The sequence below is a fragment of the Anabrus simplex genome, chromosome 6 (assembly GCF_040414725.1).
Source record: "Anabrus simplex isolate iqAnaSimp1 chromosome 6, ASM4041472v1, whole genome shotgun sequence".
In the NCBI taxonomy this organism is placed as follows: domain Eukaryota; kingdom Metazoa; phylum Arthropoda; class Insecta; order Orthoptera; family Tettigoniidae; genus Anabrus; species Anabrus simplex.
Window position 1 is genome coordinate 279,699,178 of NC_090270.1, and position 18,898 is coordinate 279,718,075.

The window sequence follows — 18,898 nt, forward strand, 5'->3', positions numbered from 1 at the left end:
TTTAATGTATTTTAAAATATTGTTGTACTTATTCGTCTATGTTCTGTGTGGTAAATAAATTTTAAAACATCAGTAAATGATTGAATCGTCTGCCTCTGTGGTGTAGTGGTTAGTGTGATTAGCTGCCACGCCCCGGCGGCCCGGGTTCGATCCCAACTCTGCCACGAAATTTGAAAAGTAGTACGAGGGTTGGAACGGGGTCCACTCAGCCTCGGGAAGTCAACTGAGTAGAGGGGCGTTCGATTGCCACCTCAGCCATCCTCGATGTGGTTTCCCGTGGTTTCCCACTTCTCCTCCAGGCAAATGCCGCGATAGTACCTAACTCAAAGTTAAGGCCACTTCCTTCTCTCTTCCTTGTCCATCCCTTCCAATCTTCCCATCCCCCATTAAGGCCCCTGTTCAGCATAGCAGGTGAGGCCGTCTGGACGAGGTACTGGTCCTTTTCCACAGTTGTATCCACCAACCCAATGCCTCTCGCACTAGGTCACTGCACTTGAGGCGGTAGAGGTGGGATCCCTCTCTGAGTCCGAGAGAAAAACCAACCTTGGAGGAAGAGGGAAGGAAGCGGCCGTGGCCTTAAGTTAGGTACCATCCCGGCATTTGCCTGGAGGAGAAGTGCATAACCACGGAAAACCACTTCTAGGATGGCTGATGTGCGAATCGAACCCACCTCTACTCAGTTGACCTCCCGAGGCTGAGTGGACCCCGTTCCAGCCCTCGTACCACTTTTCAAATTTCGTGGCAGAGACGGGAATCTAACGCGGGCCTCCGGGGGTGGCAGCTTATCACACTAACCACTACACCACAGAGGCGGACTGTGTAAAATTTCTATGTTTTGAATGTTTCTACGATCGGTTTCATCCGAGGGAATGCACCGTATTTCCCTGAAGCGTTAATATAAAAATACACTTACAAAACATTGTACTCCTAGGAAAATAATGCACATTTATAGAGGCTATATATCGTCTGATACAGCTGTCCCTGTTCACTCGATTTTATGCAACCCGTTGATTATAACCTAACCTAAACATCTTGACCTTGGCTACCGGTACTCACAACAACGTCTGGCCTTACTACGATTTCTACAATTCGTTTATTCGTGTCAACCAAATCAGCATTAATGATAAAATACCGAATGATGGTAAAGAATCGTAAAAATTCTGCATCACAGGAACGTCATGTCTAGAGAATATGACGGATGAATGACTAGATGTAGTATGGACATAACAACAATTAATCAGTCAATATTGATCTGCATTTAGGGCAGTCGCCCAGGTGGCAGATTCCCTATCTGTTGTTTTCCTAGCCTTTTCTTAAATGATTTCAAAGAAACTGGAAATTTATTGAATATCTCCCTTGGTAAGTTATTCCAATCCCTAACTCCCCTTCCTATGAATGAATGTATGTATGTTGAGTCCTCAGCCCCAAGGCTGGTTGGATCCTCAACAGCTCTGCCATCAGCTGTCATAGATGGCCTAGGCATCACTGAAGAGGCGTACTAGGGAAATGAGGAGTGAGGTAGTTTCCCGTTGCTTTCCTCACCGAGCCAGAGTTGCTATTACATATCAGTCTGCGAAGCCCACTGAAATGCATGCACCAACCAACCCTATGAGCAACATTTTCACACCATTCATAGCAGGGACTGGCTGCATAAGGATTGGCATTACTAGCATCGCTCATACCTCAGTCACTTTCATATTGTCAAAGCCAAGGATAAGACAGAGACAGATCTATGACAGTAACAAAATTGCTCTAGCCTATAAAGAAGACATAGTGCACTGCAAACACTAGGTCCTGCCAGCAAAGGCATATTTGCCCCAATTTGTGCTCTTGTATTCCAAATTTATCTTCACATTGTGATCTTTCCTACTTTTAAAGACGCCACTCAAACTTATTCGTCTACTAATGTCATTCCACGCCATCTCTCCGCTGACTGCTCGGAACTTGCCATTCAGTCGAGCAGCTCGTCTTTTCTCCCAATTCTTCCCAGCCCACAACAGAAAACGACAACTCGTGATAGCCGATCGTGTTAAAAACTAGAGGAGGAAACCGGTGCTCGTTAGTCGCAGGTTCGAGTCCGATTTAGGGCGAATTGTTGTATTCGTGTGAAATGAATGCTTCATACAAATCTAAATCATGATCAGTTATCATATTGCAGGTACTCTGTTATGTTTATTTCTGAGTAGCTCATAATAGAGCTATATCCAGTAAAGGAAGCTATTACGGACAGAGATGCAAAGGGCTTGTGTATAGCCATTCTATTAATGAGGTAGGTAAGGGTCATTCTGCCCGAAGGCAGGTCCAAACCTCCGCAGAGGTATTCCTGAGCCGGAGTTTACGTGCCGTAGGGTGGCCAGTTCCTTTCCGCTCCTCTATTCCCTTACCCCCCACCAACAGCGCGTGGCAACCCATCCAACTCCTGACCACGCCCAATGTTGCTTAATTTCGGAGATCTCACGAGATCCGGTGTTTCAACACGGCTACGGCCGTTGGCTCTATTAATGAAGCAAATGTTAAAAATGACCACCCCTTCACTAATGCAAATCTGAGCACGATTGAGAAGAGACATTCTTGCTTGCTGCAACATATGTGGTGGAATCTGCCTGCAGGCCTCAGTGATGAGCCTCCGTAAACGATTCGGGCTCTCTGGCTCCTGTTCATAGGCTTTTTCGTTTAAATAACCCCAGAGGAAAAATCTAGTGCAGTAAGGTCACGTGATCTACCTGGTCATGTGACAGGACCCCGTCGCCCAATCAATCGTCCAGGATATATCTTATGCAAGTGGTTCCGTACTGCCAATGACCAGTATGGAGGAGCTCCATCCTGCTGGAACCACATTCTTAACCGTGTCATAAGGGGCACATTCTCTAATAACAGCGTGAGGTATTCACTAAGAAACTGTGGATAGCGTCGTCCCATGAGGTTTCCATCGAAGAAATATGGTCCAATTATCTTGTCACCTACCGGGCGAGTTGGCCGTGCTCGTACAGGCGCGCGGCTGTGAGCTTGCATCCGGGAGATAGTAGGTTCGAATCCCACTATCGGCAGCCCTGAAGATGGTTTTCCGTGGTTTCCCATTTTCACACCAGGCAAATGCTGGGGCTGTACCTTAATTAAGGCCACGGCCGCTTCCTTCCAACTCCTAGGCCTTTGCTATCCCATCGTCGCCATAAGACCTATCTGTGTCGGTCCGACGTAAAGCCCCTAGCAAAAAAAAAAATTATCTTGTCACCTATGATCCCGCACCACACGTTGATGCCACAGTGTACCTGAAATCGAGATCCTCATATTTATCATTTCAACGCTCCAGTAATGGATGTTGTTACGATTAACAGTTCCGTTGTTATGAATTCTAGATTCGTCCTAAAGAGAATGTCCGTTAAGAAATCCGCGTCAGCTTCAACTCTTCGCAATATCTATTGCGAGAGTTCTATCCGTGAATTTCCTGGTGTAGTCGTTGACGGTAGGGGGTGGAATTTATGGCGGTGCAATATGCGCAGTACAGATACATGACTGATGTTCAGTTCATTCCCAATGGCTCATGAACGTGTACCGAGCTCGATAGCTGCAGTCGCTTAAGTGCGGCCAGTATCCAGTATTCGGGAGATAGTAGGTTCGAACCCCACTGTCGGCAGCCCCGAAGATGGCTTTCCGTGCTTTCCTATTTTCACACCAGGCAAACGCTGGGGCAGTACCTTAATTAAGGCCACGGCCGCTTCCTTCCCACTCCTAGCCCTTCCCTGTCCCATCGTCGCCATAAGACCTCTCTGTGTCGGTGCGACGTAAGGTAAGTAGGAAAAAAAGCATGAACTTAAATGTGGCCCGCCTCTGTGGTGTAGTGGTAAGTGTGATTAGCTGCCACCCCCAGAGGCCCGGGTTCCATTCCCGGCTCTGCCACGAAATTTGAAAAGTGGTACGAGGGCTGGAACGGGTTCCACTCAGCTTCGGGAGGTCAACTGAGTAGAGGGGTGTTCGATTCCCTCCTCAGCCATCCTGGAAGTGGTTTTCCGTGGTTTCCCACTTCTCCTCCAGGCAAATGCCGGGATGTTACCTAACTTAAGGCCACGGCCGCTTCCTTCCCTCGTCCTTGTCTATCCCTTCCAAACTTCCCATCCCCTCACAAGGCCCCTGTTCAGCATAGCAGGTGGGGCTGCCTGGGCGATGTACTGGTCCTCCTCCCCAGTTTTATCCCCAGACCCAGAGTCTGAAGTTCCAGAACACTGCCCTTGAGGCGGTAGAGGTAGGATCCCTCGCTGAGTCCGAGGGAAAACCGACCCTGGAGGGTAAACAGATTACGAACGAACGAACTTAATTGTGGGTTGTATGAAATTGCATCTTGAACAACTCCTTCGTTATTTTCAGACGTCACTGGAGCATCACGAACGGGGGGGTAATGTATGTAATGTCCACGTTGCATGCAACACGTCGAAAGGTATCTGCGGTTCGTAGACTTCGTTCAGGAAAACGTTCTTGATACAAGCGTCTCGCTTCCTGCGAATTCTGCCTTGCTTCCCCATAAAGAAGTACAATATTCACACAGTCATCCCGTGAATACATAATATTTGCTTTTGTACTAACCGTACAGTAGGTGTTCTCCCTTTGCTACTCTATTATGTGTTTTATGAGTTGAAAGTGCGCAGTTACTTGGTTGAATGGGTGTGTCATAATGATGACAATAAGTGCACTGCGCTTGATTCGTTGAATAAAAAAACCTGTGGCGCAAAAACCCCGAAGGGCCTTGGGCTACAAAGCGACCGCTGCTCAGCCCCAAGGCCTGCAGATTATTAGGTATCGTTTGGTCAGCACGACGAATACTCTCGGTCATTACTCTTGGCTTTCTGGACTGGGAGTTCACCGCAGCCGTTTGCCATATGAAAGTCGCATGTTCTTCGCATGTTCTTATTTCTTTCTTATGTATGCTTTCTTTGTACACATGAAAAAATATTTTGTGACTTCTTCTTCTTCTTAATCTGTTTACCCTCCAGGGTCGGTTTCTCCCTCGGACTCAGCGAGGGATCCCACCTCTACCGCCTCAAGGACAGTGTCCTGGAGCTTCAGACTTTGGGTCGGGGATACAACTGGGGAGAATGACCAGTACCTCGCCCACGCGGCCTCACCTGCTGTGCTGAACAGGGGCCTTGTGGAGGGATGGGAAGATTGGATGGGACAGCAAGGAAGAGGGAAGTGTCCGTGGCCTTAAGTTAGGTACCATCCCGGCATTTGCCTGGAGAAGTGGGAAACCACGGAAAACTACTTCCAGGATGGCTGAGGTGGGAATCGAACCCACCTCTACTCAGTTGACCTCCCGAGGCTGAGTGGACCCCGTTCCAGCCCACGTACCACTTTTCAAATTTCGTGGCAGAGCCGGGAATCGAACCCAGACCTCCGGGGGTGGAAGCTAATCACGCTAACCACTACACCACAGAGGCGGACCTTTTGAGACGTAAGGAAGTTAAACCTTAATATAGGAATGCCTTTAGGAGTATAAATTAAAACTTAAATTGAGAACCTCGTAAGTAGATTCGAACTCCGAATCCTTGAATATGATCATACGTTGGCTGCGATTAGTACCATATAGCCAATCCAGGTGACGAACAGTTCGCCTTGTAACTCTGTAGTAATAGAGTAATCTAGGCTACCGCTTCGAAACCCTTGTTCTTTTTTTCTTTTTTTATAAGTTCCGACCTTGAGTGTACAGACAGGTTTACCTTGCTGCAAATACGACAGTGTGCTAAGGAATCATGTCTCTCTTAAGCCCAGATACTTAAACCATTCCGTACGCGTAGAGGTGCAGCGTACTTATTACGTGGTTGACTGAGTCCTCCGTAATGTTCCAGGTGATAATCACTGTATGTGTCTATAGTCGGTGCTTTCTTCCTTTCTTAATCTGTTTACCATCCAGGGTTAGATTTTCCCTCGGACTCGGCGAGGGATCCCACCTCTACCGCCTCAAGGGCAGTGTCATGGAGTGTGAGACATTGGTCCGGGAATACAAATGGGAAGGAGGACCAGTACCTCGCCCAGGCGGCCTCACCTGCTATGCTAAACAGGGGCCTTGGCAGGGGATGGGAAGATTGGAAGGGATAGACAAGGAAGAGGGAAGGAAGCGGCCGTGACCTTAAGTTAGTTACCATCCCAGCATTTGCCTGGGGGAGAAGTGGTAAACCACGGAAAACCACTTCGAGGATGGCTGAGGTGCGAATCGAACCCGGGTCTACCGGGGGGAGCTGTTAATCACACAACCACCACACCACAGAGGCGGACGTAAACCGTGTTACGTAGCCATATTTTCTTTCTTTTTTCTCAATTTGTTTATCCTCCAGGGTTGGGTTTTCCCCTCGGACTCAGCGAAGGATCCCATCACTACCGCCTCAAGGGCAGGTCCTGGAGCGTGAGACTGTGGGTGGGGATACAAGTAGGGAGCAGGACCACCAGTACCTCGCCCAGGCGGCCTCACCTGCTATGCTGAACAGGGATCTTGTGGGGGATGGGAAGATTGGAAGGGATAGACAAGGAAGAGGGAAGGAAGCGGCCGTGTCCTAAAGTTAGGTACCATCCCGGTACTTGCCTGGAGGATAAGTGGAAAACCACGGAAAACCACTTCGAGGATGGCTGAGGTGGGAATCGAACCCCCCTCTACTCAGTTGAATTCTGTACTTATCCGGATCACCGAAGCTTAGCCTCTTGTCTCCAAACAGTATTTCATTATGTTAATACTTGTTCATATTATCACCTAACTCTCTACCATTGACAAATTTACGCAACGTAAACAATGTTGTATATACACGCATGTTTTAAGTGATTTCATAGAATCTGAGGATGTTCTTGTAGAACGAAACATGTCATTCATTACATAATTATATTTTTTACAGGTATGTTAACATTTTATGTGTTTGACAGAGTGGAAAGTTTTTATGTCCCATTTAACTAAGTCGACATTGGAAAGTATGGCTTCCTTCTTAACAAATTATTTATTACTATGACTAACACTCTAACGCCCATATACCCGGTTTACGTTCTTTCCGACCACCTGTAAAAATAAGTACCATAACTTGATCACCCTCTAGACATGATAGTGTATAGGCTTTTGGGCTTATGCCGTGTCAAGAAAATAAGGTGAAATTCTTTACGTTTCGCAGAGAATTGTGCTCTGCGTCATCAGAAGAAGATCTCGACTGTCCACGAGAAAGGCTTCTTAAACAATGACTTTTTGAAGTGTAGACGTTATAATAGAAGTAGAAATTGTACGTTCATTCGTCACCAGATGGCTTCCCGAACGTAAGACTGATTTCTGATGGTTCGGTCAGCTACCGCTTCGAACGCTAGCGTTGTGCCACGCCGGGGAGACATCTGATGACGCAGAGCACAGTTCTCTGCGAAACGTAAAGAATTTCACTTTATTTTCTTGACACGGCATAAGCCCAAAAGCCTATACAGTATAATGTCTACAAGTACGGGCCGTGAAAGCAGCAATGCCAACATTGATCACCATCTGTTTGTAGCTTTCGCCGCACTGCTTGTATAATTCAACAAATGTGTTGTTTTATTTGCACCTGATATACAACTAACAACAAAGCATATTTACTTGAAGAAATACCATAATGTTTATCTCCCACAGACCGAGCTCCCACTGATAGTATTGGCGATGCAAGGAGGTCATTCAGCTTTCTCAGCATGGCACTTCGTCCAGTTGGTGAAATCCCGTGAGTATTGTGAGAGATTCATTACACAATCACTTTAAAATATCTACTGCAGTATGAGATTAAAATGATAATACTACGTACTTTTCAAAGGTGACTAGTTTGATTCATTGTGCATAATAACAAATATCGATGTTGAGGAAATTTCAAGACCTACTGTGCACAAGTCAGCACATAAGATAGACCAAATTATGGCATTGAAACAGCCAGTAAAATATAGAGCTACAAGACGTTGAAGAAAACATGGCTGGCCATCCATCAGCTAGTCGAGGTAAGGGCGTTAATATGGATAATGCTTTTGGCCTATGGGTCTATCTAGAATTAATGAGGACAGTTTTGTGTTGATTTTTGGACAGTTCGGCAATTAAGGCAACCAGTATACAACACCATCTATTTTTTTTCGTATATATAAATTGGTTACAACCACATATCTCTCGAGTGAAATAATTTAACCCCTTACAGCATAATGTTGTGCGCCTCTAAGGTGTAGTGGTTAGTGTGATTAGCTTCCACCCCCAGAGGTCCGGGTTCGATTCCCGGTTCTGCCACGAAATTTAAAAAGTGGTATGAGGGCTGGAACGGGGTCCACTCAGCCTCGGGAGGTCAAGTGAGTAGAGGGGAGTTCGATTCCCACCTCAGCCATCCTGGAAGTGGTTTTCCGTGGTTCCCACTTCTCCTCCAGGCAAATGCCGGGATGGTACCTAACTTATGGCCACGGCCGCTTCCTTCCCACTTCCTTGTCTATCCCTTCCAATCTTCCCATCCCCCACAAGGCCCCTGTTCAGCATAGCAGGTGAGGCCGCCTGGGCGAGGTACTGGTCATCCTCCCCAATTGAATCACCCGATCCAGAATCTGAAGCTCCAGGACACAGCCCTTGAGGCGGTAGAGGTGGGATACCTCGCTGAGTCCGAGGGAAAAACCGACCCAGGATGGTAAACAGATTACGACGATATTTTTGCTTTAACCTAATACAATTTGTAAAAAAAAGTGGGCAAAAATTAACTGTGACATAGTTCTATACTAAGTCCGCCTCTGTGGTGTAGTGGTTAGTGTGATTAGCTGCCACTCCAGGAGGCCCAGGTTCGATTCTCGGCTGTGCCACGAAATTTGAAAAGTGGTACGAGGGCTGGAACGGGGTCCACTCAGCCTCGGGAGGTCAACTAAGTAGAGGTGGGTTCGATTCCCACCTCAGCCATCCTGGAAGTGGTTTTCCGTGGTTTCCCACTTCTCCTCCAGGCAAATACCGGGATGGTACCTAACTTAAGGCCACGGCCGCTTCCTTCCCTCTTCTTTGTCTACTCCTTCCCATCCCCCCGCAAGGCCCCTGTTCAGCATAGCAGATGAGGCCGCCTGGCGAGGTACTGGTCATTCTGCCCAATTGTATACCAACCCAATGTCTCACGCTCCAGGACACTGCCCTTGTGTCGGTAGAGGTGGGATCCCTCGCTGAGTCCGAAGAAAAAGCCAACCCTGGAGGGTAAGCAGATTAAGAAAGAAAGAAAGAAAGAAAGAAAGAATGATGAATGAAAGCACGTAAAATAATGAGTAAACACCTAGGACTGGGAATCAAACGTGGAGTACATTTTCCAAAACCAAATGCGGAAATATATAAAAGAATCTCCAAAAGTACATACACAATGCACATGCGAAGAAGACAATTAATGGGGTAGGAAAGAATGGACGCAACTAGACTGACTCACGCAATGTACACATTCTTAAAGAATAAAACCACTACATCAAACTGGTGCAAACAGACAAAGACCTGAAGAAATTAGGATCACCAAATCTACTGGACCACAATGAAATTATAAAAATCACATTTAGACGGGGTTTTGAGGATGATGAGAGACTAACGGACATGTGTGGTCCCTGCAACGAGAACACATCCATTCATTATGTATGAAGGAATTCTGGGCGAAAAGGAAAGCCAACAAATGTTGATTCCGCTTGGTCCTAAGTGACCCACTCGCGAAGAAGAAAAGGCAATCGCCTGACTGATTGTCAATCAACGCCCAGGTAAAACTACTAGACATAAAGGAATGAAATTTTAGGCATATTATCCTACTACACGGTAGGCATCCAATAAGGAAGGGTTTCAAAAATTTCACCTCCAAGGGGATGAAACAGGGATAAAAGCTTGAAAACCAAAATATTCATTACTCCGAATCCTTTCACCAGAAAAAGTTGAAATTTCATACATACATACATCATGCACCATCATTATGGACCATTATGCCTTTCAGAGTTCAGTCTGCAAGCCTCTGTGAATTTACTAAATGTCGCCACAATCCTCTATTTGCAACTTGTGCTGTGGCCTCATTTAGTTCTATACCTCTTATCTGTAAATCTAACCATCGTCGTCTTGGTCTCCCTCTACTTCTCTTACCCACCATGACTGGGTCCATTATTCTCCTACGTAACCTATCCTCCTCCGTTCGCCTCACATGACCCCACTACCGAAGCCGGTTTATGCGGACAGCTTCATCCACAGAGTTCATTCCTAACTTAGCCATTATCTCCTCATTCCGAGTACCCTCCTGTCATTGTTCCCACCTGTTTGTACCAGCAATCATTCTCGCTACTTTCATGTCTGTTACTTCTAACTTGTGAATAAGATATGCTGAGTCTACCCAGCTTTCGCTCCCGTAAAGCAAAGTTGGTCTGAAAACAGACCTATGTAAAGATAATTTGGTCCGGAGCTGACTACCTTCTTACAGAATACTGTTGATCGCAACTGCGAGCTCACTGCATTAGCTCTACTGCACCTTGATTCATTCTCACTATATTACCATCCTGGGAGAACACATATCCTATATACGTAACACTATCTACCTGCTCCAGCTTTGTATCACCAATCTGCCATTCAATTCTGTTGAATTTCTTACCAACTGACATCAATTTAGTCTTCGAATGGCTAATTTTCATACCATACTCATTGCACCTATTTTTAAGTTGCAAGATATTAGATTGCAGGCTTTCGGCACAATCTACCACTAAGACCAACTCGTCAGGATAGGCCAGATTGCTTATTACATTTCCACCTAACTGAATCCCTCCCTGCCACTTTAAACATTTCAGCAGATGATCCATGTAAACTACGAACAACAAAGGTGAACCCTTGTAAGTACCCTGAACCAAGAAATCATTCTACCATCAGTTCTCAGTGCAGCCCAATTGTCAACATAAATGACTTTGATTGATTTTAATAATATATTGAACCCATGACCATTGTGCCCTAAGAACATTATGCATAATGTAACAATTAAATTAAAAGTTGGATTCTTGATAGCATGGATTTGACACGTGACGAGGGGGTGATTACCTTCGGTCCCACGCTCTGGGCTACGTGACGTCAACCACACGTGTCGACGGCGGAAGAATCTCAAGTCATTTTTATGAACTATTTCAAAGCGCGTGTACATGGCGTGACCACGCCAAGTCAAAAAAATATAGTGCCTATCAAAGGAGGTCAATCATCTCACAAATCGAACCCGTAAAATTTTTAAATGTCCATGAACACTACCGCCAGAAATGTAGCAAGCATGTAGTCACTTTCAAAACACTTGAAATTACAGTTTAGGTAAGTCAGAAAATTTATAGAAATTTTCTTGGCGGCAAAGGGAGAGATCCGAAGAGAGGGGGTAACTGCTATAAATATGAAGGGACGCCATGACGAACCCTCCTTCTCCGGCATTTGTGATACAAAGCGGACGAAAAATTGTTGAGCTGCTCTGCGAAATCAAACCAACGAAAGTAGACTGAGTTCAACTGCAGATTTTAGCCATTGCGGCTAAGTCTTGACTCCATGAGGAGATAGTTTTCTTGAGTGAATTAATTGTACCAGATAGGACGGTCAAAGTACTGAATAAATTCTAATGTGATTAAGTAATTCGTGTGCGGAAATAATTATAGTCCATCGTGTGCGTTCAAGCAAACAAGTGAAGGGTATTTTCTTTTTTTAATGCTTTATTCCAGGAAACCTGAAGAAATAATAATAAATTGTGAAGCCATGAATGTAAAAATGGCTAAATAAAATGCCAGGGTCGCAGGTGAGCCCTAAGACGAATACTGGCATGAAGACATGAGGTAGGTGACTTTCCATCTTACTACCTCTTATATCCTGTCTCGTGATTTCTTAAAGTGTATTTGAATGGGGATATACGACGCAGTGGTCACCCTACTAAGTTTTGTAAATGTGAGAGTATGACTAAAAGGGTCATTTGTTTTATTTTCCACTTGGATAAAAGTTTGAAGTCTTGCGAGTGCCGTATAGTGTTGTAAAAAGTTATTGAATAGGGTTCCGAAGTGATATCACGTCCAATGTAGATCGTCATCCGTGTGAGTGTACTGCCTATATTTTGTGATGTCAAATTAAGATGTTCATTCGACGTAAAATTCTTCTGTCTGCAATTTGACGTTAATAATAATAATAATCCATGGTCACTCATTTTCAATCGAGTGGAAGCGCGCTGTCGGGTGAGAGCCAAGGGTGATGAATTTGGTCACGGAGAGAAACGTTTTTTTTTAAATGCCAATTTTAAACCGTGTCTGACTGACAATAAAAGATCTAGTAGAATGTTTCAGTCATTTCTCGTAAAAATCAAGTTATTAAATACGATATCATTTATGCGAAGTTATTCATGATTAATACATTGTGCGATATTAGACGTCGGGATTTCTAGTGGGGATTTTATTCCAGTTCTTGGTCGATGATAATTGTGGAGTTGGGAAACAGAGGTTCGTTTTGTGAATCAGGTTGGACCTGTCATTGAAGCCGGGACATGGAAGCCCGAGGAATGTTTTATATGAGTTGAGATGAGATGTGCGAATCAGGTTAGAGTCCTGTCATTTGAAGCCGGGACATGATAGCCCGAGGAATATTTTATAATGTTGGGAATGGAAAGAAATTCATAGAAATCCATAGCGGTATCAATTGGCGACGCGTATAATTAGTGTGGGCATCTTGAAGCATAATCTGTGCATTTTGTTGGTTAGAATATCGTATTTGTTTAATTATGTCGGCAGAGTTTAAAGGGAGCATTTTGAGAAGTCAGTCAACTGTGAATAAACCAGGTGGTTCCTGTAACTGCCAAGCGAGCTTGGGGGGATGAGAGAGCTCAGCTATGATAGCGGGAAAGGAGTGGACTTGAGATTGTACTGTAATTCTCGGCCAGGGGAAACGTTAAAATGCTGGATTTAGTTGAAATTCATAGCCGGTAATGATCTAAGTATTGTGAAATACTGTAATTGGGGACGTAATGAACTTTTGAAATCACGAACTTTGAGTATAAGGAACAGAGTAACCCAATTTCAGGGTTGTCCAAAATATAGAGCGATGGTCGTGATGATCGGTTTGTCTGTGAGGGGTGTGCAAAATTCATAATGGTAATGACGAGATATGACATCGTAATTATATGGCGAGTTGTTTGGTTTGTGCGTAGATTATTAGGATATCCAAGCGTTAATAACGGTTAGGACTAGATTAGATTTTTAAGCATGATATCACGAGATGGGATATATATAGCTGGACATGAATTATGTAAAATTCTTTTCCAGCCAGATAAACATCGCAATATTGAACTCACATCACAGCTGCGTAGGAATTTGTGAAGAAACCAGAGTCCGCGGAGATAAAATTTACTGATCTTTAACATTTCGTTAAATCATTTAAATTTATTTAATTATTAAATTCAGTGAAACCGCATTTTGAAATAACTTTAATCAAGCGAATAACTTGGAGATGCATTCTGGAAATTTTAGTTTGTTTTCTGGGGAATGTTAACATGTAAAGTAACGATTAAGGGGACATATCCGAAGGAAATGGATTTTTCTGCCACTAAGTTTGTGAGCATTGCTATTGTTGTAATTATTGAACTTTGATTGATTGAGCAGTGAATGTGCTGGGGATAGTAAAGTGGAACTTTGGTCATAAACCGATGTAACTTAATTGTGTTTAGCCTTCAGCCTAGAAACTTGGATGGTCAGGGGGTCATCAATCTCAGTGACTTAGATTAGGGCCATATGCCATTGTAGCATCATTTCCTTGCGGTCATCATCCACAATGACGTTAAAGTAACTTAGAAGATTAGATGTCGGTCCATGACATAGACGCAGGTCACATCGATTCAATTAAGGGTCCATGCCGTAGAACCACTGTGTGGCACACACCGATTGGACGGCCTTAATTATACTCAGAGTCCAGAGTTCGTGTTACGAGGGCTGGACCATAACGAATCACTATGATGGTACATGTGGTCTCACGTGGAAGCCGAATTTAAGGATTTCCAGACTTTCCTTTCTTAAATGATTAATAATTGAGACAATGGTTTCTAGTAAGACTGCCCATCAGGCAATTACGTTAAAGTCTCACACCAGTGTTCTGACATTTATGTAAAAATGATTGTGGTGTCCAGAGGACACAATTGACTTCTATGATACCATTGACATGCTTCAGAATTTTCCTGAATAAATAGGAATCTTTTAAACAGACCTTTCGTTCCGGTAGATAGATTAGAATTAATGAACCCTACCTTTACCTCAGCAAGTGACGAAGAACCCGAAACGACCCAAGAGACAGATCTCATGAACTTTGCTGATAGGTAAGGAAGGTAGGTACCCCGCAATATGGACCTAAAGGGTTCAATATTCTTAATCCCATACTCCCCTTTTCCCTCGGTACCCTGTCATATGCTTTCTCTAGATATACGAAACATAAACACAACTGTCTATTCCTCTCGTAACATTTTTCAGTTACCTGGCCCATACTGAAAATCTGATCCTGACAGCCTCTCTGTGGTCTGAAACCACACTGGTTTTCATCAACTTCCTCTCAACGACTGATCGCACCCTCCCTTCAAGATACCAGTAAATTCTTTGCCTGGTACATTAATCAAGGAGATACCTCGAGAGTTGTTGCAATCCTTCCTGTTCCCTTGCTTATATATAGGTGCAATTACTGCTTTTGTCCAATCCAATCTAAAGGTACCTTACCAACACCCCATGCTAATTTTATTATTCTTTGAAGCCATTTCATCCCTGCCTTCCCACTATACTTCACCATTTCATGTCTAATTTCATCTATACCTGCTGCTTTATGACAATGGAGTTTATTTACCATCCTTTCCACTTCTTCAAGCTTAATTTCACCTGCATAATTTTCCTCCTCCTCATGAGCTTCGCTATTCGCGACACCACCATGAAGATTTCCTTTTAAGTTGAGAAGATTTTCAAAATATTCCCCCCACCCGTCCGAGATTCCCTGGGAGCTATTATAAGTTCACCTGAATTACCCAAAACACTGTTCATTTCCTTTTTTCCCTGCCTTCCTAAGATTCTCTATTACTGTCTAGAAAGGATTCCCTGCTGCTAGACCTAGCCTTTCAGGGTATTACCAAAATCTTCCTAAGACTTCTTTTTGGGTTCAGCAACTATTTGTTTCGCTCTGTTTCTTTCATCTATGTACAATTCCCTGTCTGCATCATCACTTGTATGGAGCCATTTGTGATAAGCCTTCCTTTTACGTTTACAAGTTGCTCTCACTTCATCATTCCACCAAGATGTTCGCTTTTTCCTACCTTTACACACAGTTGTTCCTAGGAATTCCGTGGCTGTTTCTACTACAGCATCCCTGTATGCCACCCATTGTCTTTCTATATTCTGAACGTGCTTACTGTCCACTGTTCGGGAACTTCCTGCTAATTATATCCATGTACTTCTATTTAATTTCCTCGTCCTAGAGATTTTCTACCCTTATTCTGTTACAGACATATTTCACTTTCTTTATCCTTAGTTCACTACAGATCAGATAGCGGTCCCCGGGAAACCCATGCATTCCTAACGGATTTCCTGAATTCGAAGTCGGTTAAGATATAGTCTATTATGGATCTGGTACCCTAAGCCTGCTGTGTGTAGCGGTGAATAGTCTTATGCTTGAAGAATGTATTCATAACTGCTAAACCCATACTAGCACAAAAGTCCAGCAAAGCTTCCCATTCCCATTAGCTTCAATATCTTCCCCACATTTACCAATTACCCTCTCGTATCCTTCAGTCCTATTTCCAACTCTCGCATTGAAATCGCCCATTAGCACTATCCTATCCTTGCTGTTCTGATGGAAATTGGACAGTTTAAGGGCATTTAAAATAAGCCACATTATCATTCTGCAAAGTGCTAGTAGTACTGGTGCCTCCCGCAGGCAGTAGCCTCCAGTGAACTTCAAGACATGTATTGTGCTGCCCTCTTGTAGCATGAACCCAACTTAACTTGTACTGGATTGTTCCTGTACACAACGACAATATTTTCGGTCGTCATCTGTTTTTTTTTCCTGAATGGAGGATAGAAGAAGAAAAATCTTGCTCTTGCTGTTGGATCTTTAAATTATATATTAGCAGAGGAAAAAAGGAGGAAAATTTACCCTTTTGATCCGGGGTAATTCTATCGCCGTGTGGTGATAGTCACCAGTCGGTTTTCATGTATTTTATTTGTCAACTTGGGAAACTGTAAGTAACTACAATCTTCGTTTGATCCTGGAAGTATATGGATGTGATAACAGTAATTATCAGCGAACTGTTCCGTGTCGTCGGGTATATCTACACCTAAATTGTACTAAGTAAAATTCAATTATCACTGTTAGTGAAAAATTCGATTAACCAAAGAGACTGAATTGCTGGTTATCTTTATTGTGAATAGGTTATAAACTTTCGTGGGGCTTTTATGTAATTATTCATAGAATGATTTTGGGTTGTTAACCTTTCTAGAGATGTTCTTTTAATACGAAAATTAATGTATTCAAAGATTTTGTGACAAGTTCGTCTCCATACTTCTACTATACCTTCGAGAGTACGTTTTAATTTTAAAAGGGGGTATTATGCATTAATCCTGTCTGGAAAATCTTTAATATCTTACTATACGAAGCATTGTGAGAAAATGGGAGAATGTACGAGTAGAAAAATTGTTTTCAAATGACTGGTTCTAGCTTTGGTTCATTATCTTGTAAGGGTAGCCATTTTCTTGGTCATGTGACCGGTTGCCTTGGTTACATTTACAACCCTTGGTTGGTGAATGTAATTATTATATTTTGACATTTGACGTCTGATACGACTGTTGCTGGTGGACATATGACGTGAGTTGAGTGTTTTTTGTTCTGGTTGGGTATGTGAATCGGAGTTCGTGCTTCGTATTTCTGCGGTTCTTGGTGTTCTAAAGTATTAACATTTTAAACTAAATAATTAGTTTACTTGGTGGCTTTTATTTCTAATTTCTCCTCTATGTTTTATTTTAATTACGTGCGCCTGATCTGCTCTTGGTGCTTTTGGGGATCTGTAACTTGGCTTTTCTGATTTATGTTGATAAACTTCTGAAGTAGTCATACAAAAGCATTTTTCTACTCTACTACCATAGTGTAATCAAACCAAGATCTTAGGGTTGGAACTTTCCTTAAGTACTACGTTTCCTAATTTACCCTGAAATATATTCCAGATTTATCCTACGATTTGAATAGTGAAAGCAGTTTCTTTTGGTTTTTTTTTTAATCTAACTTGATGTCCAAGGCTTCCTAATTTAATTTAATCTTCCCTGTGTCTTATATGCAGGACTTATTATTTGATTTGTGTCAACCTTTCTTTCCTATTATTAAAGTTCCTGTTTAACTTAAGTCTGTTGTTTTATTTTAGTCAGTATTAACTTCTTTTACTTAGTAGTAAATTATTTATTCTTTATCCACCTGACCTTGGTGGGCCCTAGTATCTTCCACGTGTTGCTACGACCTTCTATTGGGTATTTTCGTGTTTATACTACCCATGGTCGTGCAAATACTATCGTGATATACCTCCTTCAAAGTAAGCGATAGTGTTTTTGGTATCAGTTAGCGTGGTTCTTTTGTTTTGTTTGAATTTTAATTTTCTCTGTGATTCTATTTCCCCTTTGGTAATCTGTTCGAGGTCATTTTTACCTATCTTTAAAATTGATGGATACTGACTAAAATAATAACAAGGTACATTTTGAAAGTGCTTAGTTGTAAAGAGGAAGGCAAGATTCGGCTTGTGTTAATGCAAATACATTTCTGTTCCCTGTGCATTTTGTCATCTTGGGGGAGCCCGTCGCTGCTGTGTCAGGTATCTGAGGGTTATGTATTCCTGATTCTTTGGCTTGGGAGCTTGGTATGCTAGCTTGCTGCTGGAAATTTGCTTTGATCTAATCATAAGGCTAACAACCGGTGAGTTATTTTATTTGATTTTCTCTTAGTAATTTCTCAGTCCTGTAACTGAGAATTTTATTTGCATGAAGAAAGGTGTAAACATCTCACACTGTTATTTGTCTTGGCGTGCATCTGTGTCTTTCTGTCTTGTGTTTGATGATTCTATGGGTTTGGCATACCCTAAATTAACCGGGAAGTAAAGGTCACTGGATCTCTTATTGTTTTCTTGGTGCCTGAAGGCTCTTATACGTCACTCATAACCTTTCTTTGGGGGTGTTGATCGACCTGTTCTTTAGTGGAAATAAGGTTAGCGAAGGAAGTGTGTATTGGGCGTAATCTTTGTTTCAGTGTTCCTTACCCAAAAACTATGTCTCGTACTGTGATTTTTCCCTATCAGCTTCGAAAGGCTGAGTTGATATATGAACTATCGATCCGGAATTTAGAGGTACCTGGTACCATAGGAGAGTGTGCTGCCTTACTGACAGCAAATGTTCATGTTCCCATTGACCTGTCTATTATTGAACGAACTAAGTGTGGGGAATTTTTAAGTGTGATATGTGACTCGTTGCAAGAAATTAACGTCATTAGGGAAGAATTTTCTGAATTGCCTCCCTCAAGAGCTCAAGTGAACAAGTTAAAGGCCAGAGCTCATCACTATCTTGGGCGCATTCAGGACATTTTTGCTGTTAAGCCTGAGGACGAAATTATGACAGAATGTATCAAGTTAATAACTATTGTTTCGGGCATTTCAGCCGAACTTGACCTTTTGTTGATCAACAAAGAGTTTAGTAATATGGGAATTTCTGAGAAAGTTAACCCCATTACGCCTTCGTCTGCACCTACTCCAGATACTATTGTATCCTCTCCTCATAACCCATGTAACTGTGGTATCACAACTTCTGTTCTGGAAAACTTGCTAACTCGAGTTAATTCTGCGTCATCTCATAATTGTTTGAAGGAGAGTTTTAAAGGAGTAAATAATTTTTCTGTTAACTCTATTGA

General features: G+C 42.9%; 1 protein-coding gene across 1 annotated transcript in view; it reads left to right on the forward strand.

Annotated features, from left to right (window-relative positions):
- LOC136875981 (lipase 1) overlaps positions 1–18,898 on the forward strand; it is a 188,080-nt gene that overhangs the window by 117,456 nt on the left and 51,726 nt on the right. The window contains exon 7 of the mRNA XM_067149597.2: positions 7,619–7,703. Coding sequence (XP_067005698.2) covers positions 7,619–7,703 — 85 coding nt within the window. The remainder of the gene's footprint in view (positions 1–7,618; positions 7,704–18,898) is intronic.